Here is a 25,657-nt window from a genome sequence, read left to right as displayed (position 1 = left end):
AAGGATCTGGGGGCTGTAGTGTATCACACAAATGAGTTAATGTGATACAGTTGCACAAAAGGCTAATATCATTCTGGGGTATATTAATAGGAATGTTGTATTTAAGACATGAGAGGTAACTGTCCCACTCTACTCAGCACTGTTGAGACTGCAGCTGGAGTACTGTGTCCAATTCTGGGTGCCACACTTTGGGAAAGATGTGAATAAATTTAATAAGGAAATACAAAGAATGCTGGAATGGAGATAGTTAAAGAGTCAGACAGGCCTTGGGTCTCACCAGTTGTTATGGTTCCTAAGAAGGATAGGAATATAAGGTTGTGTGTTGATTACAGAAAACTTAATACTGTCACAGTACCTGATGCATATCCGATGCTCAGAACTGATGGCATGTTAGATACTTTAGGCTAGGGGAAATATCTAATTACTTTAAACCTCATGAAGGGATACTAGAAAATCCTTTTAGACAGTACAGAAAAATAATCCACGTTCATTACTGATTTGGGATTTTATGAGTTGAATCTGTTACCTTTTGATTAATGCAGGAGCCACCTTTCAAAGGATCTTTAATCAAGTGTTATAAAGTTACAAGACTTTGCACAGGCTTATATTGACGACATTGCAATATTTAGCAATTCTTGGTCAGATCATAAAAACCACTTGGGAACAGTGCTGACAAGACTCAAAGATGCGGGTCTCACTGGAAAAGTGTCAAAATGTAAACTAGAAGGAGCCAAAAGGTCTTTTTTAGGTAGGTAGGTGGTGGCCAAATTTCTCCTGATCCCTTGAGAGTACAAATCTATTGTTAACTGGCCTTTCCTGCAAAACTAAAAAGCAAGGCAAATCTTTCATAGGCTTGGCTACCTATTACCACTTATTTGTACATGGTTTCAGTGACATCACACAGGTTGGTGTGTATACTATTCCCTGGGGGATAGCAGACGTGGTATTTCTGTGAGTGTTCAGTGGAGAAGATACTTTGAAGCAGAGGAATGCTTCAAAGGGACTCAGGGATTGGGGTGCACCTATTGTTAACTTGCATGGCAAAGTTAGGGCTGACAGTACCCAGAAGAGAGTGCTTGGAAGGCTAACAGGCTAGTGGTGTCAGCGGTCTGACACCCAGTTAAACACAAACAAGTCTCTCACATGCTGGAGGCATTGGTATAAGGTGACTCTCAGTCCTAGGTCCCTGAGAACCATCACAGTTGGGCAAGCAGTAAAGAGCTTAATCTGCAGTAAAGGAGATTTTGGGTTAGATGTTAGAAAAATCCTTTCTACTATAAAGGTTAGTTACATTCTGGAATAGGCTTTCAGAGGAGGTTGTGGAATCCCCATAATTGGAGGTTTTTAAGAACCAATTGCACAAACACTTTCAGGGACGGTCTAGATTTACTTGGTCCTGCCTCACTGCAGAGGGCTGGAATTGATGACCTCTCAAGGTCCCCTCCAGCACTATGATTTTATGAAGGAAGAAGGTCTTCGAAAAACTCGGTAAGATTCTGTCTGAAGAGGTAGAGTAAAATGTGGCAACAAATAGATGTCAGGTACTGAGGACATGTGAGTCACTCAGATGAGTCAAGAACAAAGAGTGATTTTGTTACTCTCTTTTGTAACTAATTCTCCATGGCATTACATCAATACAATACGACCAATTTGAGACTGGCACAATATACATTTCTAAATAATTTTCCAGAATAAACTTATTTGAAAAAAATTACTTCTTATTTATATGCTTAAAAACAGACAGGTTGCAGTAAACTTAAAGTTATTCAGAATGTCTTGGCTTTTTCAAATAAGCTCATTGTTTTGCACAATAAGTTTAGCAAATTCCATAGGAAATACACATACAAGTACATCCTACATTGATAAGCTCGGATAATAAGGTGATGGGCATGGTATAAGATAAACTGATAGGAAGTTACTACTTACTTCAGAACGGATTTAGAGTTGGCTTGATTTAACTATGGGTCACGAAGAAAATACGTTCATTAATTTCAGCTCATTGCAACAAAATATTTGTCATTCCTTTCTCCTGGGGGAAAAAAAATAAGATTGCAGACTAGATAGCATGATTAGTAGTTAGTATTCAAAACCCTTTTACTGTTTATAATTTTGTGATTTTATTAGTCTTGTCCTTGTTTTCATTTGTTTCTGAGAAACATTCCAAAAAATGAAGGAAAGAAAATATTTTGGAGTCATCAAATGAAATTATTATAGACTAATAATATTAAAAGGACCCAAGAATCAAAGATGAGCAGAAAAGTATCAAAATGGCAAAAATTCAGGTACCAGCAATCTACAAAAAGGTTTTTATGATTTTAAAATTTATGACAAGATTTCAGATCTCTTATTTGCATCTAGTACTTTATTTTGAAGTTTAATTCTCTCATATTACAACAATTCTTTAAATTATTCAGGAGTGTTAAATATTACTATAATAGTGAATCAAATAGCACTTGTGCCTCATTATCATAGCCTGGCTTCTTATTCTATCCCTCAGATTTAGTCTCACTGCAAAAAATGTGAATAAAAAAAGCATTAAAATGACAATTCACTCTCCTACAAAATTAACAACCTTAAAATGAGATGGAGGAAAAAAATCTACAAATAGAGACTAAGACCGAGTCAACATTTTCTTATATTACTTCACAAACTTTTATGCTTCCTTTAGTATCAAAGATCTCAGAGAAGTGCCTCTCTACTTGCCTGACAAACAGAAGCTGTGCAGCTGTATGTAAAATGATAACTGGAAAGATAATATTAGTGGTCTTGCTTTTAATGCAGCATACTCATATACTGTAAGAAATAAAAACAGAACTGGTTGAGTAAGGGAATTACTGTTTCCCAAGAAAGGAAATTGCCTGAAGCACATCTGGCAAAAAGGTTTAAATGCTTAATTATGGCAAAATATACATTTCACTCCTTTTTATAAGGTGAGTTCTCTAAAGTGAATGGCTTTTTTTTTTAAAGGGGGAAATATCTAATTTTTACTTTAAATATACTGGGCAGTATTTGCTATTTTATGTCAAACACTCTATTCACTTAACTAAAAGGCAATCAGGAAACTGCAGACTAAGCATCACAATTTCAGTTTGAATAATACATTGTACTATACATTCAAACAGGCCCCTCCATCTATAAAGCACCACCAAAAGGAGATGACCAAAATGAGTAACATAACAAAAGTATTGAAAGGCAACTACAACTAATATGAAATATAATAAACTTTTTATTGAATTTTGTACTGAAATATAAAAAACCCTGTGCCAAGTTATTCAGAATCCTCCTACTTTAAGATGTCTTACAATCTTACAATACGATGTTCCCACTCACTGTTGATAGGATGCAGATCAGCCTGTCATTCAGCAGTTGTGGAATAAGCCCTGCCCTCCAAGCGAGAAGCCAGACATGTTCTAACTCCTCAGAGATACAGTAACAACGCAGCATTCAGAATTTCTCCTCCTCACCGGAACTTTTGAGGACAAAAATTTATTTAAACTTTCCTAACATTTCACACTTAATTTTCCAAATTCAGCTTCTTCCTATTTCCATTCCCTTGAGCTATGGCTAGTTTGGCTTTGCAGGAGGGAATTACTTTCGAGGCACAACTTTCCCTCCTCTGCTGGGAAAGTTGCTCCCAAATGGATGACAGGAGCAACCAATGTTCAAAAAGACGCGCCAAATGCAGCAACTTTTTCCAACATAGGGTTAAAGAGAGGTTATGCTCATTTTGTTGGCAAGGTGCCTCACTTTCAGCTTCCTAAACATGGTGGGAAAGGCTAAGAAGCTTGCAGCAAAGTAGAGAGTAAGTTGAGACAGATGTCGAGACAGCAAAGTCCTCACTGATGTATCTGAGGGGGACATTCAATCTACTTCACCACCGGACAGCATGTATCAGACAGGAAAGAAGAGCAGTCTCTCCTTGTGCAGGAGCACTAAACTAATCCTCCACAAACAGAAGGTTAGTCACAGCAGTGCACCCAGCCACAGATCTCAGAAGAGGCTGCTGTGCTCGGAAGCTATTGACTTGCCCACTGCTTCCACATGAGTTCCAGCCAGCATTCCTGGAGAAAGATTTCTGTACTCTCCACACTACTCCTGAATGCCACTGCAGCAATTAGGAGCCACACATTCAACAGAAATGCTAAATTGGTTGATCTTTCCAACATTCAAACCACTAGAGTTCTTTCCTGTGGAGGTCCAAGATATATCAAGGGTCTTCTACTCCAACCTTGCTTTTGACCCTCTACACTCAAACAGCCTCTCAGACTCCTGCAGTCCCAACACAGAAGCAGGTTCAACCCTCAAAAGCCAGGGCTCCAGTGTGATGGTTCTCAGGATACCCATGACTATGATTCATCTTGTTACTTCCTTGACTTCAGTGACAGAGAGAGATTTGCTTGTGTTTAACTGTCAGCACCCTAATATCACCAGCCTGTTAGCCATCCAACCACTCTCAACTGGACTGTGCCAGCCCTAACTTTGCCTTGAAAGTTAAGAATAGGTGTAACCCCAGTCCTTGAGCTCATTTGAAGCATTCCCCTCTTGTGTCTAGCCCTTTATCCCCTGAACACTCACAGAAATACCAGGTCTGCTGTCCCCAAGGGAACAGTATACATACCAGCTTGTATGATTTAACTCAGGCTCAGCAGCATCTTTCCTAATATCACAACTCTGAGATATATTTATAGTGAAAACAAGGATAAGTTTATTACCAAAAGATTCATGATTCAAGATATTGTGTTACCATTTAAAACAAACTCATAGTACATTTTCTAGAGACTAACAGGCTAATCTCATGTCTAAAGATGTTTATCTCACCAACGCCTTTTGCAGCATCTTCAACCAAGGCTGGTTGTGATCCCATTTTCATGAATGTAAATGCACTGCCTGTTTACTTTCTAAGGTGCAGGATCAGTGTCTTCTTTACTTTATACTTGCATCCAACAAGTTCAGTCTGTACTGAGACAGTACAACCCCGTTGCTTGTTTTTCCTCTGTGCTGTTCCCTGTTGACTCTACACCTATCTGCTGACTTTGTAATACTTAATTTATATGCTGACAGAGAGAGGGGTGAATAAACATTTTTTGTCTAACAGAAAAGCTCTGTTATCTCTGCCATAATACAGAATTTAAAACTTCATTTTCAACATATATACATAACTCCTAGATAGAATCATAGAATCATAGAATATCAGGGTTGGAAGGGACCCCAGAAGGTCATCTAGTCCAACCCCCTGCTCGAAGCAGGACCAATTCCCAGTTAAATCATCCCAGCCAGGGCTTTGTCAAGCCTGACCTTAAAAACCTCTAAGGAAGGAGATTCTACCACCTCCCTAGGTAACGCATTCCAGTGTTTCACCACCCTCTTAGTGAAAAAGTTTTTCCTAATATCCAATCTAAACCTCCCCCACTGCAACTTGAGACCATTACTCCTCGTTCTGTCATCTGCTACCATTGAGAACAGTCTAGAGCCATCCTCTTTGGAACCCCCTTTCAGGTAGTTGAAAGCAGCTATCAAATCCCCCCTCATTCTTCTCTTCTGCAGGCTAAACAAACCCAGCTCCCTCAGCCTCTCCTCATAACTCATGTGTTCCAGTCCCCTAATCATTTTTGTTGCCCTTCGCTGGACTCTCTCCAATTTATCCACATCCTTCTTGAAGTGTGGGGCCCAAAACTGGACACAGTACTCCAGATGAGGCCTCACCAATGTCGAATAGAGGGGAACGATCACGTCCCTCGATCTGCTCGCTATGCCCCTACTTATACATCCCAAAATGCCGTTGGCCTTCTTGGCAACAAGGGCACACTGCTGACTCATATCCAGCTTCTCGTCCACTGTCACCCCTAGGTCCTTTTCTGCAGAACTGCTGCCTAGCCATTCGGTCCCTAGTCTGTAGCTGTGCATTGGGTTCTTCCGTCCTAAGTGCAGGACCCTGCACTTATCCTTATTGAACCTCATCAGATTCCTTTTGGCCCAATCTTCCAATTGGTCTAGGTCCTTCTGTATCCTATCCCTCCCCTCCAGCTTCCACTCCTCCCAGTTTAGTATCATCCACAAATTTGCTGAGAGTGCAATCCACACCATCCTCCAGATCATTTATGAAGATATTGAATAAAACCGTCCCCAGGACCGACCCTTGGGGCACTCCACTTGATACCGGCTGCCAACTAGACATGGAGCCATTGATCACTACCCGTTGAGCCCGACAATTTAGCCAGCTTTCTACCCACCTTATAGTGCATTCATCCAGCCCATACTTCCTTAACTTGCTGAGAAGAATACTATGGGAGACCGTGTCAAAAGCTTTGCTAAAGTCAAGAAACAATACATCCACTGCTTTCCCTTCATCCACAGAACCAGTAATCTCATCATAAAAGGCGATTAGATTAGTCAGGCATGACCTTCCCTTGGTGAATCCATGCTGGCTGTTCCTGATCACTTTCCTCTCATGCAAGTGCTTCAGGATTGATTCTTTGAGGACCTGCTCCATGATTTTTCCAGGGACTGAGGTGAGGCTGACTGGCCTGTAGTTCCCAGGATCTTCCTTCTTCCCTTTTTTAAAGATTGGCACTACATTAGCCTTTTTCCAGTCATCCGGGACTTCCCCGGTTCGCCACGAGTTTTCAAAGATAATGGCCAGTGGCTCTGCAATCACAGCCGCCAATTCCTTCAGCACTCTCGGATGCAACTCGTCCGGCCCCATGGACTTGTGCACGTCCAGCTTTTCTAAATAGTCCCTAACCGCCTCTATCTCCACAGAGGGCTGGCCATCTCTTCCGCATTTTGTGATGCCCAGCGCAGCAGTCTGGGAGCTGACCTTGTTAGTGAAAACAGAGGCAAAAAAAGCATTGAGTACATTAGCTTTTTCCACATCCTCTGTCACTAGGTTGCCTCCCTCATTCAGTAAGGGGCCCACACATTCCTTGGCTTTCTTCTTGTTGCCAACATACCTGAAGAAACCCTTCTTGTTACTCTTGACATCTCTGGCTAGCTGCAGCTCCAGGTGCGATTTGGCCCTCCTGATAACATTCCTACATGCCCGAGCAATATTTTTGAATATTTGAACAATATACAGATAGTATCTGTACTGTGACGGACTCAGACCACAAGGATATAAGAGAGTAGTGGAAGGCTGGTACATCAGCCTCAGAATGAACAGGTTCCCTAGATAGCCAAACAAAGCTACTCCAGGCCAATCAAGACACCTGATGCCAATTTAACCAGTTAAGGTCGTTAGGTGAATGCTGGCACCTGACCTCAATTAACTGGCAACAGGTCAGTTAAGGCCCTTAAGCTAATGGAGACAGCTGGAACCAATTAAGGTCCTACTCATACTGCTTTAAAGCTCTCCTTTCCAGCTCTCTCTTGAGAAGCCCAGTGGAGTGGAGCATTGCTGAATCCTGAGGTAAGTGCTAAGCTTAGGAAAAGGGGACCACGGGGAAGTGGCCCAGGGAATTGAAGCAGCGTCATTGGTGAAGGGAAAAACTGTGAACAGCTGCTACCATTAGGGTCCCTGGGCTGGAACCCAGAGTGGAGGGTGGGTCTGGGTTCCCCCCCTTCCCCCATGCTCTACAGAGATCCCCTTGAGAGGGCAAGCAGACTTGGTCCAGGCAGGAGGCCAAACTCAGCCTACTGAGCTCTAAGGAGCAACAGAGGCTGTGGGTATTCTACCTTCCATACTGGCCTGTGATGAAAGTAGCTCAATAAGCTGTGACCTTTGCTGCTATGCTGGGAAAGGGATGTCATATTGAGGGTGTTAGTGAGCTTCTGAGGCCACTGAATCTGCCTGGAAGTGCGGGACCCACCAATACAGGCTTGGAGCTTTGTCACAGTATGTACATTTCATAACAATATTAATGACCAGTGTGATGCTGGCTTTCAGTTGTTTAAGACCTCATATGACATTCTTTGGTGAACCAGAATCAGAATATTCTTGTAACCCTCTTGCCAGTTGGCATTGAGAGGCTGCTGGATCACATCCAGTCCCTTTGATCCCTCCTCAAAAACCCAGATGAACTGAAGTGCAAATATGTTCTCCGTGACTTAGTCGTCCAGTTGTGGAGGGATGAATGCATCATCCTTAGTAAATCAGAGCTGCCATCTCATAAGAGTTTTTCCAGATCAAGAGCTACTTTATAAATCCTCTCAGGAAAGGGTTCTTGGCCCTTCCTTGTCTGACAACTTCTCAAACTCCTGGTCTCCTTGAGATAAAGGTGGTAGCACAGCTCTAACAATTGAGAAGAAAACCCTTAACAGATCACACTGGTAAATGTTATCCTCCACTTCACTGTCAAACTGAAGAATGAAAACACACACAGGTCTCACCAAAAAGTGTAAGAAAAGTAAAACAAATCTTCCAAGTATTCCTCACTAAGAAAAAGGAAACTTTCAGCACTGGAGCATGAAACAGAGGCAGAACCTCATGCAAGATATTTTCCTCTTCAGTATTTTTAAACTAAGTTATCAAGGTTCGTAAGTGCTTTGGATATACTTCCAGGGGAGAAGCCAGTCTGACAGCATCTAAGTAAAAATGTGAAGCAAAAATCCCTTAAAAATGTAAAGGAAGATCTGCATCCAACTTAACTCAACTTTAATAATGCGAATGACCCGATAAATCTAATTTTGTCTGGTTAGACATCAAAAAATTTAAAAAAAAATTTAAGAGAACAAATGTGATTGTGCAGACTCCCTGAAGGTTGCCACAAGTAGTCTCATTCCTTGAGAAAGAAACAGTTATACAAACAGAAGGATATTTTTGTTCAAAGAAACCAATAGACTGAAAAGTAGAAACTTTTCTCTTCAAAAAAGTTTTGTGGCTACATCAACAAGCTTTCAGGGTATCTGTCACATTTATTAGTTTTGGTAGAGCAACACCAGGCTATGCATTCTCTCTGTTTGCCAAAAACAAATGTTTCACTATTACATTTATTTTACAGGAAATATCCTCACCATGTCTTAAGCCTCAGACAAACACCTCAATGTACTGAGATCCAAAGCATGGTCGTTGGCAAACAAATACTCCCCAGAAAGCAAATCTGACATATTTGTTTTATATCTCATGCAGATAAATGTAAATCAAGCACATTTTGTCCCCTTTGGAGTTCTCCAGAAGTAAACTTTTTGGGTTGTCTTTAGATAAGGCAGTCATGAAAACATAAGGTGGAGTAAGACATCTCAACCATCCAATGAGCAACAAAGTAGAGATCCTAATTCCTACAACTGGCTTTCACAGCCTTTATACAGTTTCCACATCATAGAAAGTAAAACAGTGTTAACGTGTTTTAGCAGAGAAAGATATATAGGGAAACCTGTAATGACGCTTCTTATGATATAGTGCTTGTCCTATGGATAAATAGGGGACTTTGGTCTCCAGTGCGTATTATTTTGGAACCTTCTTTAGCACAACATTCACTTAAAATTAAAAGCAATATTTAATAAGAGAAGTCCAGTTTGTGTGTCCAGATCCAAGGAATTATAGGTCAATTTCTCCTCAAGAATCAGTTCCCCAGCATGATGGTTTCCAGAGCATATTTTCTACAGCAGACAATTTATTTTCCCAAGATTTTATTGGAAGCAAACTCTTTCCTGGTCTTTCTTAGCTGTTTAGTAGTCTCATGCTTTCTGAAGTTAGCTGATCATTGCAGGACACAGAGTAATCCCTGTCCTCCCCATGTACAGCCCTGCACTATTAAATATTGCTCCATGATGTATTTTTCTTCATCTTCCACCACCGCTATTGACCACAACCGGAGGCATGATATTAGGCCAGTATGATTAATATAGCAAATCCTATACTCCCATGTCATTTATTCAGAGCCGGCTCTAGGTTTATTGCCGCCCCAAACAAAAAATTTGCCACCTCAAGCTCAGGTGGGGCTGGGGCTCGCAGGCGGTGCTGGAAGCGGAGGCAGTGATGTCACCTTCTCCCAGCGCCTGCAGGGGCTTTACTCCCTCCCCTGCCCGGCCGTGCAGAGAAGCCCTGATATAAGGGGTGGCACAAGGCAGCGCAGCAGCCAGCTCGCAGATGAGGTAGCACAGCCCTGGCTCCCCGGCAGGACTCGCCCGATCCTCCTCAGGTAGCGGCTGGGCCCTGGCAGGTCAGCATCCCGGGGCTGGGGCTTCCCCTTCCTTGCCTCATCTAAGGGGCGCAGCTCTGAGAGCACAACTGCCCCGAAAAAAAAGGGTGGCCGGAGCGCCGCCCCTGGAAATGTGCCACCCCAAGCACGTGCTTGCTTTGCTGGTGCCTAGAGCCAGTCCTGCATTTATTGAGGAATTCCTGCTGCCACTCTGTTTGAAACATTTTCCCCTTTTGCCCAGCTGCGAGACTTTTAATTGATGAATATTTTTAAAATGAACATAATTTAAAATAGCCAGTTAATAACATGACTAACATTTAAAAAACGGTTTTCAAGCTTTCCTATTCACTTTTTACATGATTCATATAAAAGATCATTCTATTCTAATCACAGTAGAATGTATTTATGGACAATATGTTCAGTTGAAGGTTCAATTCTTAAAAAAGAGCATGATTTCTTTCTGAAAGGATAAGCTGAAGCCTACCTTTGTCTGATTAGAAAAGTGTCTTCCTCCTTATTTATACAAACTATTAAACATAAGCCAAGCAATGCTGGGCCGAGAAACAGTTCAAAAGAACGGTTTCAGAGTAACAGCCGTGTTAGTCTGTATTCGCAAAAAGAAAAGGAGTACTTGTGGCACCTTAGGGACTAACCAATTTATTTGAGCATAAGCTTTCGTGAGTTACAACTCACATGCATCCCATGAAGTGAGCTGTAACTCACGAAAGCTTATGCTCAAATAAATTGATTAGTCTTTAAGGTGCCACAAGTACTCCTAGTTCAAAAGAATTTTTCTTTAAGAGGACCAAACAAACAAAGGAACTTTTGTGTGCATATTTTAAAATGATCACAAGAAAAAATTTACAAGCTCACACTGAAAACATACTTGGAGGCTATAAGAACTGATGTCTAGGAAATTCGTAATTAGAGTTGTGCTTAAGAAATTCACAGGGGTCCTGTAATTGATCAGTTTTTCAAGAGATTTAGTGCAGCATACCATACAGCATTCAGCAGTGTGCTCTGATCTTTGTGCTGCCTTGCAAGTGACCCCCCCTACAGGAAGATAACGGATAAGCCAGGAGGGAGGAGCAGTTTAGCTACACATGTCTGGCTACTCTTATCAACTTATCATATAAGGAAAGGAAAGTGATTGATTCAGATACCGAAGCTGTAAAATCTTGCCAAAAGACCAGCAGAAGAAAACATTAAAGCTTAGTTTTAAAACTAACACAGAACTTGCAGCTGAGACAGGACTGTTTCTCTATTGCATCTGACAGTTTAGGGCACAGCCGGAGAGAAGACAGCACTTTTTTTTTTTTTTTTACCAAGTTTGCAACGGGAAAGTAAAAAAAAAAAAAAAAAAAGCCCTCATTCAGAGTACTTTACACATGACAGTAAAGCACTGAATTTCAGGGCAGGTCAACTTGATAATCTGGACTCTTGTTAAGCATACTGAAAATAAAATACTTCAGTATTTTAGATTTGCTGGGTTATCATAGCAATTAAAATGTGGCTGGCTGTTTACTTTATTTTGAGCTGTAATCTTGTTTTAGCTTCAGGGTATAGCTCCTTTCGTAAAAGCATGGAGACTATCGGCAAGAAGCAATATCAGGTTCAGCATGGGTCATGCAGCTATACCTTTCTATTGCCTGAGATGGACAACTGCCGCTCTTCTTCTAGCTCTTATGTGTCTAATGCAGTGCAGAGGGATGCACCACTAGATTATGATGATTCAGTACAAAGACTGCAACTACTTGAAAACCTCATGGAAAACAACACTCAGTGGCTAATGAAGGTAAGACAATATCATTTCTATTCTAAACACAGGGTATGACTTACAGTAATATGTTTCTATACTTTTACTAATGCTGCTTTTTCTACTTCTGTAAATCTCTAATTTCACAAAATTGTCACCAAACTTTCTTTCCTAGGCTACATTTGTGAATTAAGAGGTTCAATCAAAAGCTCATTTTGAAGTCCGGGATCATTATATAATAAGTAGAAGGGGAGCGAGAGCTGCATTATTCTGCAGAACACGTATGCTGTTTAGCTTGTAAGCAACTCAAATTTAATGACAACAGTTACTAGCAGTTATATATGCTGGCTTCGGGCATACATGTGAAAAGTCACACATGAAACAGTAAAAAGAAAAGGAATACTTGTGGCACCTTAGAGACTAACAAATTTATCTGAGCACCTAATGTGCCACAAGTCCTCCTTTTCTTTTTGCAAATACAGACTAACAGGGCTGCTACTCTGAAACATGAAACAGTAATAGGAAAAACTTGATCAGCTAGTTATTTACAAACAACTCACAGTGGCTAGCTTATCTCTATTTAAAAGTGCCTACAGTTTATTTACATGGAGTCATTTTCAGCACATTGTACAGAGATTTAAGTATGAGACTCAAGATTAGCAATCTACAAATGCTTCTTTGATTATCTCCAGGGACTGATTTGTAGTGAAATTAACCTAGGGAAATGACAATTTCAAGAAAGCTCCACTAACTGAAGTCCTTTGAATCCTGTAATTCTTCCACTCAACTACAGAGTTTACAAAGGAAAAATCAGAAACAAAACATTGTTTCCATTAGTACAGAAAGTATGTCTGTCCTCAAAATTCCTACAAAACAACCTGTTATAAATTGAGGGAATACATAAGTGTGCACACACACAGATGCACATGTACACACATACCCCAAACAAGGCAATATTTATATATTTCTACATGAATAATGGAAAGGCAATTAAATAATTCACTGATAAAAGTTCATGTTAACAGAGGATACAATTACATACAATTCCACACAAACAAGTTACATTTTTACAGAAACTAATTCAGACATTTCCAAAACATTAAACAGTATGTTAAATTTTGACTTAAGCTTGAGTTACACCAGCAGCTGTATCATTTTAATCTTAGTACAGGAAGAATAGTTTAGTTGCACAGTATAGCTCTAATCCTGAATCTGTTTCACACTATTATGCCTATATTCTAAGCAAAAAGTATTATGATGCTTTAACATAATCACCAAAATATAATGCTGCAAATACTCCTCTTCATATGCTTCAATGACAGCATAAAAATGGTTCTGAATTGTAAACAAAAGTAGCAAGTAGCTCATTACTAGTCCAGTATGTTAGTGACTTTCTTAAATATAAACTTTATTCTTTATTTTAACATTTGTAATGAATCATCATTATAAAATATTATTTTCTCATTAGGATTTACTTCCTCCCAGCAGGTACACAGATACACAGTATGATGTATCCTGTGAAACCAGCTAAGTGTATTTGCATGTGTAAAACACAACAGCCCTATTTTCAAGATATAAAGCAATGTGTACTTTCATATGTAAAAGTAGGCCTTGGACTCTGTCCATAATCTGGAAACTTGGATGATTCTATGCAGGCCCCTAAACAACAAGCCTTCTTTTAGGGGTTTAAGGTGTTTAATATTTTAGGCATCTCAGTTTGCAAATTACAGCTTAAATATCTAGCCATTAACTACTCTTTTGCTTTAACTTCCCATTTCATAAGAAAAAAATATTTCCCTCCACACATGTACATTCATATTTATTTAGCAATATTTCCCATTGCAGTGTTAAAGACCAACACTAACAGATGTGCAATGTAAGATGAAAATATACAAAGTAAACCGGTCTAATCTATTCAGTTGATAAGCCATTTCATAAAATAAATATTAAAGGCAAACAGAAGAATTCTGTGCTAAATGCCAGTTATTACAATGTTGCATTTGCTTAATTAACAGACATCAGGTAAAGCAAAAACCTGTAGGATAATTCCACCACTATTAGTCAAAATACTCTTTTTCCTGTCAATCTCTGGGAAATCCTTTTAAAAAAGAATAGATAAGCAAATCCAACACTGAGAATTCAAAAGGTAAGGGGTTTTTTTCCCCAAAGAGGACTCAAATAAATTGAAGTATTTCTTTGAGTTCTGCAAATGTTTCCATAGTAGCACAGAGCTGATTTTGAACTGTTTTAGCAGCTAAACATCCTGTAGAATGACTTACTGTTTACCTTTTCATTGCTTTAACACCTGGTTCTTTGTTTTCTGTTATATCTGCAAAGAGCACCTCAGAAAGTCAACTTCTGTGGAGACTCACTTTGTTAGTCACACCTGGTCTAAGGGGATGTGAAAAGCAAATAGAAAGCCTTAAAGTGCTTAATCTACCCTACTTGCTGTTTTTTCATTCTATCACATACCATACTACATGCTACTTCATTAATATTTCAGATTATTAATGAAAACTCTTTAATCAACTCATAATTTAAATTGTATCAAATTTACTAGAACACTGACAGAAAATTGTAACATTCACTGCAATTTCTTCTTTAGTGATTACATTGAACTTGAGAAGTATCATGTCTTTTGTTCTTCTAAAAAATTATTTATTCAGGAAAGCACAGTTGAGACGTGGCATCTTTTTATTTTGAAGTGAAATTAAAATGATCTAAAATTGTCTCACAAGCTTCTAACGTAAATTAACTTTACAGGCTTTGTTCCAAGTGTATTGCACATCCCAAAACAATTTCACATTTCCCCCTTTAATCTATCAACCAAAGGAAATGTTATGTTTCTGAATGAACACTGGACTATATGAATGGAACAGCCTGAGAAACGTACACTGTATCTGGTTAACAGACAAACACAATGGGAAGACAATTAGTTGCACAGGACTGTTTTTGCTTTTGTGTAAATAAGAGGAGAATTTGGCCTATAATTGCCACGCATTGTATCTTATTTCATGGTACCATATTCGTTGCTGAGAACCATGCTAATAACGGATGTTATCACTGTAAATACAGTACCTAAATCTATACTGCGACCATTTTTAGTGATTTATAAACAGAGATACCTTTCTGATAACTGATGTTGATCATTAAATTTGAAGGAAACTGGGAATAAGCCATCAGATACCATCAAGCATCTAGCAATAGCTGCTACAGTGGAAGGCAAAAAAGCCATAATGCACCTAACGCAATTGTGCAATCCTGCACATTAATGGTATGTCTACACAGCAAAGAAAAACCAGCGACTGGCCTGTGCCAGCTGACTTGGATTCACAGGGTTCAGGCTGCAAGGCTGTTTCATTACTGCGTAGACTTCTGGGCTCAGGCTGCAGCCTCGGCTCTATGCAGCCTCGGCTCTATGCAGCCTCGGCTCTAGGACCCTGTAGGGTCCCAGAGCAATGAAACAGCCCCACAGCCTGACACTGGGAGCCAGAATTGGCTGGCAAGGGCCAGCCACAGGATTTTGTTTGCTGTATAGACATACCCAAAGGGAGCAATCCTTCTGGACATCCCCCATCCCAAAGGATCAGTTTACCTATTGTAACATGGTATTTGTTTATCCTATTTGTTTTGAAATGGGGGTGGGGGAGTGCCAAATAACCCTGCGTACATTTCAACTTTAAACCAGTTCAGGGGAAGGAGGAGGGGACAATTAAGATACACCACTAACATTTTAATTTTCCAGGCTTATGCAGTAGTTACTATTCCTATTGTGAATTTTTGTTATGCAGCAATAGCAGATCTTGAAACATTGCTGCTGCAAGGTATACAACTCCTGTCCCTAAGGTTTATGAATAAACCAAATCCTATTAAAATTAGCAGCAGATATCACTCATTTGAATAATGGCAATTTCACAGCCAAAGCTCCATGTATATCAGCTTGAGAACAGATGCTAAGATCATTGTATTCACATCTTTGTACCTAGCAACTTTAAAACAAGAGGGATGGCTCTCTGTAAAGAGTGACCCTATTTAACAAATTTGCTGCGCAGTCCTAGGCTATGTTATTAGCAACAGTTAAAGACAACATATTGACCATGGAGTACTGAACTTAAACTGTACAAAATAAATTGGGTATCTGCTGACTGGGACAAGACAGACCAGCTGGTAGTAGTCTGCACCAGGACAGTCCAGGTCTAATCCAACAGCAGAACTTGGTTCGTATCCACTACTGACCTTAAAGTGGATTATTATGGGGTGCAGGTGTATTGGTAGAGTTTCACTCTTTTCGGTAATATTAAACAAATTCATTTTCCTTTCTCTGTTCAGTTTGAGATTAAAAATCCTCTGACACTTTGAAATTACCTCAATTGACCAATGTTTCTTCTCAATCAAAAGAAGTTCGAAAATCTTAGACTACATGAGAATACTACCAGCAAATGCTCATTTGCCTACACAACTACTGCATCACTACTTAATTAAATTATTATGAAACCTTTTTCAGCGCCGTGAATATAAAAGGAAATATATTAAATATTCCATAAACCAAACTTTTATGCAATGCATAGGGACAAAAATACATGTTATTAAAAAGTCAGTTAATGTTTTATATTTTGCAGTATCCAACAGATGATTCTAACTCTCAAATCTAAGAACTACATTCCTTTCCTACATAACACATCTGTTTTCACTTACATGTTTCCATCTACCAGTTACATATTTGTTAAGCAGAAGAGTACTGGCAGGACACAAAAAGAAAATACCTTTTTTTCCCCACTTTGAGACAGTATCAGTGTTATGTTTTGGGGCAAATTTTCCAAGCAACTATTCAATTTATTAATGTAAGTCATGTAGATAAATCCCAGAAAAATGTTTTGAAATTGCATTCCCGCACAAGCTTAAAGGAAAGGCTAATGTCATTATTCTAAATTGCAAAATTCCAATTTTCAATATGAAACTCTATGGCAAGATGAAACCAGCCAAACAGTAGCAGAATGTTTCTTGTGCAATTCTACAATACAAAAATGAGACTGAGGATTTACCATCTGGCTCATGTTGGGCATCAACTAGGATCGCAATTTAGGCATATGGATAGTTGGAGCAGCAGTTGGGGGCTTTCCCAATTCATTCCTGACTGACATTTTCCCCTTTAAACTGCTCTTCTTCTTGTACATGTAGCAGCCAAACCTGGAGATGACTGAGCAGACAGTTTCCAGGACTAAAGTCCGACTAAGATGCCTGCTTGCATCCCCATTTCACACATTCCAGCCAGAGCCTGCCCTTGGAGTCTGAGAGCATAATCTCCATAAAGTTCCCATAGCCTTACATGCAGAGACAGTTACCTTTAAAAACTGGGTTTCTTTTTTATGGGTACAATTATCTTACCACTGGTCCTCCTTTTGCATTTGTTTTTTAAAAATATGTATGCAACTATGCAACAGGTGCATCAGTATCTAGTTCTTTATAAAACGTACCAAGCAAAACAATCAGCAGCACTGATGTGATTACTACTCTCACTGAAAACTCCTTTGCCCCAACTATAAACAAGTATTTTGTCAGCATTGAGCTCTGTATAAGACAGACAACAGGGTCCATTCACAATTCTAAACATTAATACTCTCAAGAGCTATACATATTATATATTATTTAGTATTACAGTATTTGGGGTTTTGAAAAGTTCACTGCATTTTTCCTTATTTGATTCACAACCACTTCTCATAGTAAATCAAGTCTGTTCAGTGAAGAGCGCAGAATACATGCATTTTATTTGACAAGTTTTACCACACTTTTTATACAACAGCCTCATGCCACATTTATTGCTTTATTTTTTAATAGCTTTGGCTGAAAGCCAGTACAGGGTGCAATGAAATGCTACTTTCTGCATCATAGTCACATTATAGAATTGGACATATACAAGGAGATAACGTGATTTAGAAAATACAGTCTCTGGATTAGTGTCAAGGTCTGCAACATTGGTGAATAACTTAACTGCTAGAGAAGGGATCATCAGAATAACAAGCCATATAGCCCCATCAGCTCACTCAAATAGAATCTGAATCAGCACCAAAGCAGTCAGATCAGTCCCTTCTGGCTGGGGGGAAGGAGGGGGGGAGGGGGAATTGAGGGAAAGAGAGAGAACCCCTCACAGGAGGTGCTAATTTGTCAGCATTGCTAATTAAATTATTGTGGTTGGCATTGCTGCTTCACCCTGGCCTGGCATGCAAGAGCAGCAGAACAATTCCAAAACCATTGGTTTGAGGGAGAGGCAAGAAGACCGACAAAATGGGGAATGGAGTATTACCTTCATCTTTCCTACGCTTGTGTTAGATGCCTAACAAGGATGCCTGGTGACTAGGGATTCCTGAGTGACTTTGCAATACAAATGCATCAGATGACACCTATAAGTCCCTCATGATAATTAATTAATACCAGAAATAAAAAGTGAATAAAAGCAGCACCAGAGAATTTGACAGAAAATGTCACAAAAAATCTACAAAGTGTAATCATGTCAAATGAAATTTTGCTTTTTAAAAGTCTGTTTTAATCCCTACAAATATCTGCTTTAGCAGTATGGAACCTATACCGTTAAATTTTACAGTAGAATGATTTAAGCTAATGTCCCTTCCTACAAAATTGCTTGTCAACTGGAAAAATTATTGATCAACTTGGCTTTCTTTTTAACAGACTTATCCCACTCTCTGAAGGTATCTCCAGAGTACAAGGGAAAATACACGTTTGCTCTTTAAGACAGGATGGAATGCTCTGTTTGGTGCATCTCAAGTGCCTTACACTCCAAATAAACCACACAATGTTCAAGAACACTTCAGATTACAAAATCCAGATCCAAATTTTGTATCAAGAGATTCCACACCTAAATGGTTCTGCAAACACACTCAGTGTCAGAATTCAAGTTGCCCAAGAAAGCATGTCATATGGCATTAACTCCCTTCTTTAACAGCTTGCTTTCTGCATTTTCACTGCATCACACCATAAACATATTACTGCAAATGCTTTTTGTCTTCATCAGCCTGTATAGCATGGCTAAACCTCAAATTAGGATACTGAAAGATTTGAGTCAAAATGCATCCAGCAACTAGCATGGACAGGAATTAGTCTAGAGTTCTCTGATGGTGAATAGACTCCTCCCCTCCCCCCATATAATTTATAGAATGTTGATTCTAGTATACTACTAAGGAATTATTATGTATTAATTTGGGAAGTCTATGAAGCTACAGGCACTCTGTCTCTACACTGCTTCCTCCAAAAAGCCTCAAAATGTTTGTTAGCTTATCCCAAGGACTTCCACCCCTACTGGGGCTATAACAAAGACTCCCTATCCTCAGTCATCTTCCTCTTCCCCAACGACCTTGACTTTCTCTTACTTGCTCTCTCCTTTACAAGAGGCCTGGAAATGAGATATCCCTTCCCTGGATGGGTGACATTTGAAGAACATCTAAAAGGTGCTGGTGAATCAGCAGTTGGCCCACTTCTTTCCAGACCAATGGACTTCAGAGATTCCTGCTGAAACCAAGCAATGTGCAATATCCTATGACACCATCTGATACTCTAGTGAAAATCATACCTTACAGTTGTAGGTTTCGTATCATGTGCAGCTTGAGTACTGAACAGAATTAGAGATTATAGAGTACCCTTCACTCATATCACCTCAACTATATATCGTTGACTTTATACAACAACTGAAATTTTACAATGTCCCGCGGAACAGCAAAGGCAGCCTTATTCATCTTAAATTTTCTAGAGAGGAAAGCCTGTAGAACACATTGCAACAGCTGTGTCTAGTGCAACAGGAATTCTTGAACAGGCATATCTATTTATTTTATTATTTATATTTTTAGACTCTGAAAAATCTTATGTTAGCGCACTCATTGTGATAATGAAAACTGACAAGTATACTAAAAAAAAAAAAAAAAAAAAATGAAACTTTCATGACCTGGATAATTAAATTTGACCCCAAAGTTAGCATATAAAACATGATGTCTCAATTCTCTTCATTTTCCAATTCTAGTTAAATAGAATGGGATTGTTTCTAGCAAATGGAATACGAGTTAAGATAATACCAGAATAAAAAAATTTATATGTATATTCTGTAATTTGTAAATTTCTTTGGCTTTTTAGGACTATATGCTAGAACTTTTAGGAGAAGAAAATTTCAATTATTTGGAATAGGAAAAAGTGTTGCTTTTTATAATGAGGATTAGTACCTTCAAATCCCGTGCTCAAAAGATAAACACATCAGTCCAAAACAGAGATGTGAAAGCCATCACTTAAATATTTCCAGAGTTTTATCTTCCATTACAAGAACCATCCAGGTTAGTGACATCTGTATAATCCATCAGGAATCAGTTGCTTGAGAGAGTTTACTGATATATTGGGCTCAGGCTAAAGAATAATGGAACATATTTCCCATAGATTTTTACTTTCAACAGCAACATTTTGTTAATTGAGATCAATTGTTTGGTAAACAACTATTTTTTCTCCCACTTCATTTCAGTCACAACAAGGACTGGTCAGCTTCTGGACACTTAGTTCAAATTTGTTCAGTTTTGTAACCAAATACAGTATAAAGCATCCTCTTAAGTGGCACTAATCAGGCAAGTAACAGTAATCCTCTATTTCTTGCTTTTTTAAAATACAAACCAACACAGAATGTGGCACAATTGGCAATATCTGTCCTGGAAGAAGTCAGTGCTAGAATGCCAAGAATGGCACAGATCAAGACTGAGATACATTGGCCTAGCTGTGCAGTACATTTTTACATTTCCCTACATTGTAACAGGGGGTAACCTGTGCAATCAGTCTCAATTTAATGTGCAAGAAAACTCCCCCAGTGCAGCTTCATGGGTTTAAAGAAACAATTCCCTTGTTTGTCTCTGCTTGATCCCTTCAGAAATGTAAGCTAATTAAATACATCTATAAGGCTTTCCAAAAACAGAGCAAGTCAAACTCAATAAACACCAGGCTCCCCTCCTTAGACCCAATTTTCACAGCTGGATAAAGCAAAAGGTCACAGAGTTTTAGATGAACAGTCAATTACAATATACCCAAACTTGAGACACATATATCGGAATGAAAGTGACACAGTTGACTTCAATAGAGCTTGCTTGCATGAGGGCTGACTTTGGCCCATAGTATCTATCCCTGCGTTTGCACTTCTGTTTCACACACCTCCTCAGCCTCTATCCTGTCACCTCAACTTTTATTTTATAATCAGATACAAATAAATACTAAATAAAAGGATATCATCATGACTCTCTCTGGAGCCTTTAACAACCAAGCTTTTTGAAAGATTCTTTACACATAATGAAACATGGTACAAATTCCAAAAGGGCAACATCTAAGGTTAATAAAGAGATACTTAGAAGGGCATGTCAGCCACAACACAATATAAACAATATGGCCGCATTTGAAAGTACTAACCATTGCACATACAAGGATTATGAGACCATTAAACAGCAAAAGATGTAAAAATACTGTTTGCCAAACAAGGGGACTGTGCTCCAGCAAGGGTCTTGTTACTAGATTGTTGCATTTTTCTTTTGAAGCTTTTTAAAAAAAATATCCCAGGAAGACAATAGAATAGTACATTAGAGCAGTGAGTCCCAAGCACTGTCATATTGTAGAGCAACTGTTAATAGTGAAAAGAAAAGGAGTACTTGTGGCACCTTAGAGACTAACCAATTTATTTGAGCATAAGTTTTCGTGAGCTACAGCTCACTTCATCGGATGCTCAAATAAATTAGTTAGTCTCTAAGGTGCCACAAGTACTCCTTTTCTTTTTGCGAATACACACTAACACGGCTGTTACTCTGAAACCTGTTAATAGTGAGGCCATCTCATGAAACACTTCCTTTTTCATCCAGCCAATCACAATCACACAGACTACCCCACCTTCCTCCCTTCCTCTAGCACATGAGAGAGCTCTCTTTCTCAGTTCCCCATCCAATCCATTTCCTTTCATATAAAATTAATTCTCCATCCTCCTTTCACTTACAATAATTTTTCCAAATGAATTTCCCCACCAACTTTGCAATCAATTCTCTTTAGCCTCAAGCAAATACAAAAATAACCCCTTCCTTCCACCCGTTTTTAAAATCAGTTCTCAGCCCTTTTCCCTGCAATTCATTACTCCTGAAGACTCTTTGGCCTCCTTCCACATGCAGCCACTTACATGACCAGTTCATGTCCAGTTTTTTTTCTAGCGCTTGGACCCCTTTATTTCCTCCTCTAACTCATTCTGGGCCCAGCTTCCCCAGCCCAGCCTTCTCCTTCCCCACTTCCCCTGTTATTCAGGACTCCCAACCCAGACTCATTTCTTCTCAGTCCCTACTACTTAAACTTTCTTATCTCTCCATCCCTCTTCATTTCTCAGTAGATGTGGTAGGAGCTTCCCTTGGCCTGATGCCAGTGGCAATGGGTTCCGCTTTATCCAGACAGTGGCTGCTCTTGGTTCTGGGAAGTGTGGAGGAGGCAGCTTCATTTACAGAGTAGTGGAAGATCTGGCTCCTGGCTTTCAGGAGTCCTGGCTGGAGTTGTACACAAGAGGCAACACTATAACATGACTGCCCAGTTTTCTGACCATCAGTGAGCCAGGCAGTGTGGGTGCCTTTTTAACAAAACAAATGAGGAGAACTAACCCCAAAGCACAAGCCTATTGAGGTGGGAAGTCATTTTAATTAAGGTAACATTTATAAATAATTTTCCTCGAGTGTCAATGTTAAACACAGAACTAAGCACTACTCCCATCATTAGCATTTGCAGTGTCGTGTTTTGTTTAAGAGATATTACATGTCACCTACAGGAGGACTTCAATCTTCCACCACATATTTGTATTTCTTAGTTCTTAGGCAGAATAGCATCCTAGCTGTTCTTCAGGTTGGAATACTTTGAAAGCTCTAACTGTGCAGAGGGAACAATAAAAGAAAAGGAGTAAAAAATACCATTTGGCAAACGAATGTATTAAGTTGCAAAGTATTCAGCTTGTGTACTTTGTAGCAGGGTGGTCTTATAAGGTCCTTCCCAGCTAAATTTTTTCTGAAAGACCTGCCATTGAGTGCAATCTGGTCCACTTAAAGGTCAAACATTTTCTCTTCAGAAGTACTGTTAGGAGCCTCAGGGATGTCATCTCTGACAAGTTTGTTTTAGTGCTATCCAGAGAGGTTAACGCCATAAGGGGCAGGGAAATCCTTTTCACCTTTCCTTCTGTTTGGTGGTGAAATTTTAACAGGAGGCTCCCAGGACCCACTCAAAAACATCAATAAGGGAAACAACCTAGAGAGAGTTACTACAGTCTGTAAAGAAAAATCTCTGCAAATAATAACTTTAAAAAAAAAGTGACACTGGGAGGAACATTACAACACATATTGTTAGCAATAAAATGTAATCCACTAAAAGTGAACATCAGCAAACAACAATGCATGCACTGGTTCAAAATACTACATGTTCAAAACCATGCCTGTCTTCATCCTAAAAAAAGAAGTGGCTGATTTTTCACATGAAGTTTCTTCAGAAAGAGGAGGTTTATTTTACAAAATGTTACTGACTTGGAGTCAAAAGTGTTCCAGGGTTTAAGAAATATTGTGAATGTTTTCAGTGCTCCCTCTCTGTAAGTCTGGAAAATGCCAATAATTCTGCACCTAACAGGTTGACGCTAAAAGGTCCACTGAGAACACTCTTGAAATGAGACGCACCCAAATTTTATAACCAACGAGGGACTAATTGTGTTCTCCAGTTTCCTAACTAGTTTGATCTCTGAACTCCAAATCATTCTTTCTTCTGGTGCGGGTGCAAAGTAAGATTACTGCTTCCCTGAAAAGCACTACTATAAAATATTAGAGCAAATTGTGAATGCCTAGCATTTCCACTACGAGCAAATTTTGAAAGGAAGTTTTTACTTTTTACCTCCTAAAATAATTCAGTTATTATAGGTCAGCCCATGTCATAAGACATTTGTAAAACAGGGTATCTTCTCAAAGGAGAAATTTATGACAGACTTCAGTGGATCTGGGAACTAAAGTACAATAAAAAGGTAACGAGAGAGCTTAATCCCAAGTAGCTCCACTAACTTCCTAAAAACTTCATGGTGTTAGTACATTTGTTGGACAATACCTGTATGCATACAGATCCCAGAGCATCCCTGGTGATAAGTACTACTAATGAAGCAAGTCACTTATAGTCTATTTGTTCTATCCCGTTCACTGTCCTGCTGAAAACAGACTAAGCAAGTAGCTAAGGATTACTTCACTTCCCGAGTACTGACAGTTTATTCAGACTGTATTTTCTTCAGGGCAGGAACACGTCTTTATACCCGTTTGCAAAAGGTCCCCGCTCATTATTGGTGCTGTACAAATATTACTAATACTGACAATGCAAAGGCTTTAGATATCCCACATCCTCTCCAAAAAAGTGAGAATATTTAATTGGTTATAATGAAAGTCTGGCCTGACACGAATCTTGAATAAAAAATTAAGTAACGTGTGGCAAGGTTACTTATATTCTTTGTAAACGAGGAGTCCTAACTCTAAATAGCTTAAAGTGGTTTGGATGAACCCATTCATTATGTTCACACAAGACTTTTTATACACAGTCTAGTGAATAGCAGGAGCACCACTGACTCACTGTCTTCCTGGCTTCATTGCTACTAAACTTCGGCAAAATGCCATTAATGACTCAGACATTTATTTATTTATTTGTCCTTTATTTTTAGACTAATGGGAACTTTATGAATTCCTTCCCTGCCTTCTAAGAGCAAATACCACTTAGCTTTGATCCTGAAAAACAGTGTTTTAGAATAAAAGCTCAGGTAATTTAATCTATTTCTGATTATATAATAGGTTGGGTTTTTTTGCTTTTTACTGATATATTTACACATTGGGTTTCATACAGAAAGTGATTAAAACTATTACAATGTTTTCTAGCATGCATTTATTTGCCGAGAATATTTAAAGAAACCTCAAGCACAGAAATTAAAATAGATGTGAGTCATTTTCATTTATAGTCCAGATAGTCTAAAATATACATCCACCCCAATATTAAATATCTTCAAGGATATTAAATACCTTCACTCTCTTTTAAATGGCAAACTATTTAGGAAAAAATATGATTTGCATATGTGAGATTACAAATTACAATATTTGGAATTGTGAAGAGCTTTTGGATATCTTGAGATCTGAAAATCCCTCTCTACCTACTATGTACTCTTGTGCTTTTTCACAATAGTCATTTGGGTCACAATATTTGCAGTTAGCTCAAAATACGTAAGGGAAAATATTCATATAATGCTACAAAATCTTTTAGTATTGAGAAGCTCCACATAAACCACTGTGCTTTCAGATGAGACTATTTCTCTTGACATTGTCATGTTTTATATATGCTTGTGAAGACAATGGAGATATTTATATTCATTAGGTTTCATGTCATTAATGGAGATTTGATTTTCATCTTTATCTTAACAGTTTATTTCCCTGAAGGGGACATCAGGCATATAATTTGTTTTTAATGTGCTTATTTACTATTCTAAACACTATCACTTAAACCTTTAGCATTTTATTCTAAAATTGTATTGTGAACATTTTCCAATATATCCCAATGGATGTCCAGATATTATTCATTTATGTTTTTACTTTTACTTTCACTTTGTTTTGGGGGGGGATGGTGGGGGGACAACAGAAAAGAGAGATGAGACAAAAGCTTAGCAGGAGGCCTGGTCTGGCACAAATACACTCAGTAGGGCATGTAAAGAACTAACACTGCAGGCTTCTCAAGCATTTCCACATGCATTCTCAAGAGGATTATTTTTCCCTTGTGA

At 38.9% G+C, this 25,657-nt stretch overlaps 2 protein-coding genes across 5 annotated transcripts in view; one reads left to right on the top strand and one right to left on the bottom strand.

Annotated features, from left to right (window-relative positions):
* MCPH1 (microcephalin 1) overlaps positions 1–25,657 on the bottom strand; it is a 231,812-nt gene that overhangs the window by 42,622 nt on the left and 163,533 nt on the right. The window contains exon 14 of one of the 3 annotated variants that reach the window (XM_078852081.1): positions 1,950–2,029. The exons of the other annotated variants lie outside the window; for them this stretch is intronic. Within the exon in view, the coding sequence (XP_078708207.1) occupies positions 1,997–2,029 (33 nt within the window). The 3' untranslated portion in view covers positions 1,950–1,996. Of the gene's footprint in view, positions 1–1,949; positions 2,030–25,657 lie in introns of those variants that run through there. 3 annotated transcript variants of the gene reach the window in all.
* Positions 11,227–25,657, top strand: part of ANGPT2 (angiopoietin 2) — a 71,217-nt gene continuing 56,786 nt past the window's right edge. For both annotated transcript variants that reach the window (XM_073336234.2, XM_073336233.2), the window contains exon 1: positions 11,227–11,871. In XM_073336234.2, the coding sequence (XP_073192335.1) occupies positions 11,584–11,871 (288 nt within the window). In that variant the 5' untranslated portion in view covers positions 11,227–11,583. The remainder of the gene's footprint in view (positions 11,872–25,657) is intronic.

This window comes from Lepidochelys kempii, chromosome 3, assembly GCF_965140285.1.
Source record: "Lepidochelys kempii isolate rLepKem1 chromosome 3, rLepKem1.hap1, whole genome shotgun sequence".
Taxonomy (NCBI): Eukaryota; Metazoa; Chordata; order Testudines; family Cheloniidae; genus Lepidochelys; species Lepidochelys kempii.
Note: the sequence above shows the minus strand (reverse complement) of the source record. Positions and strands in the feature narration are given on the sequence as shown.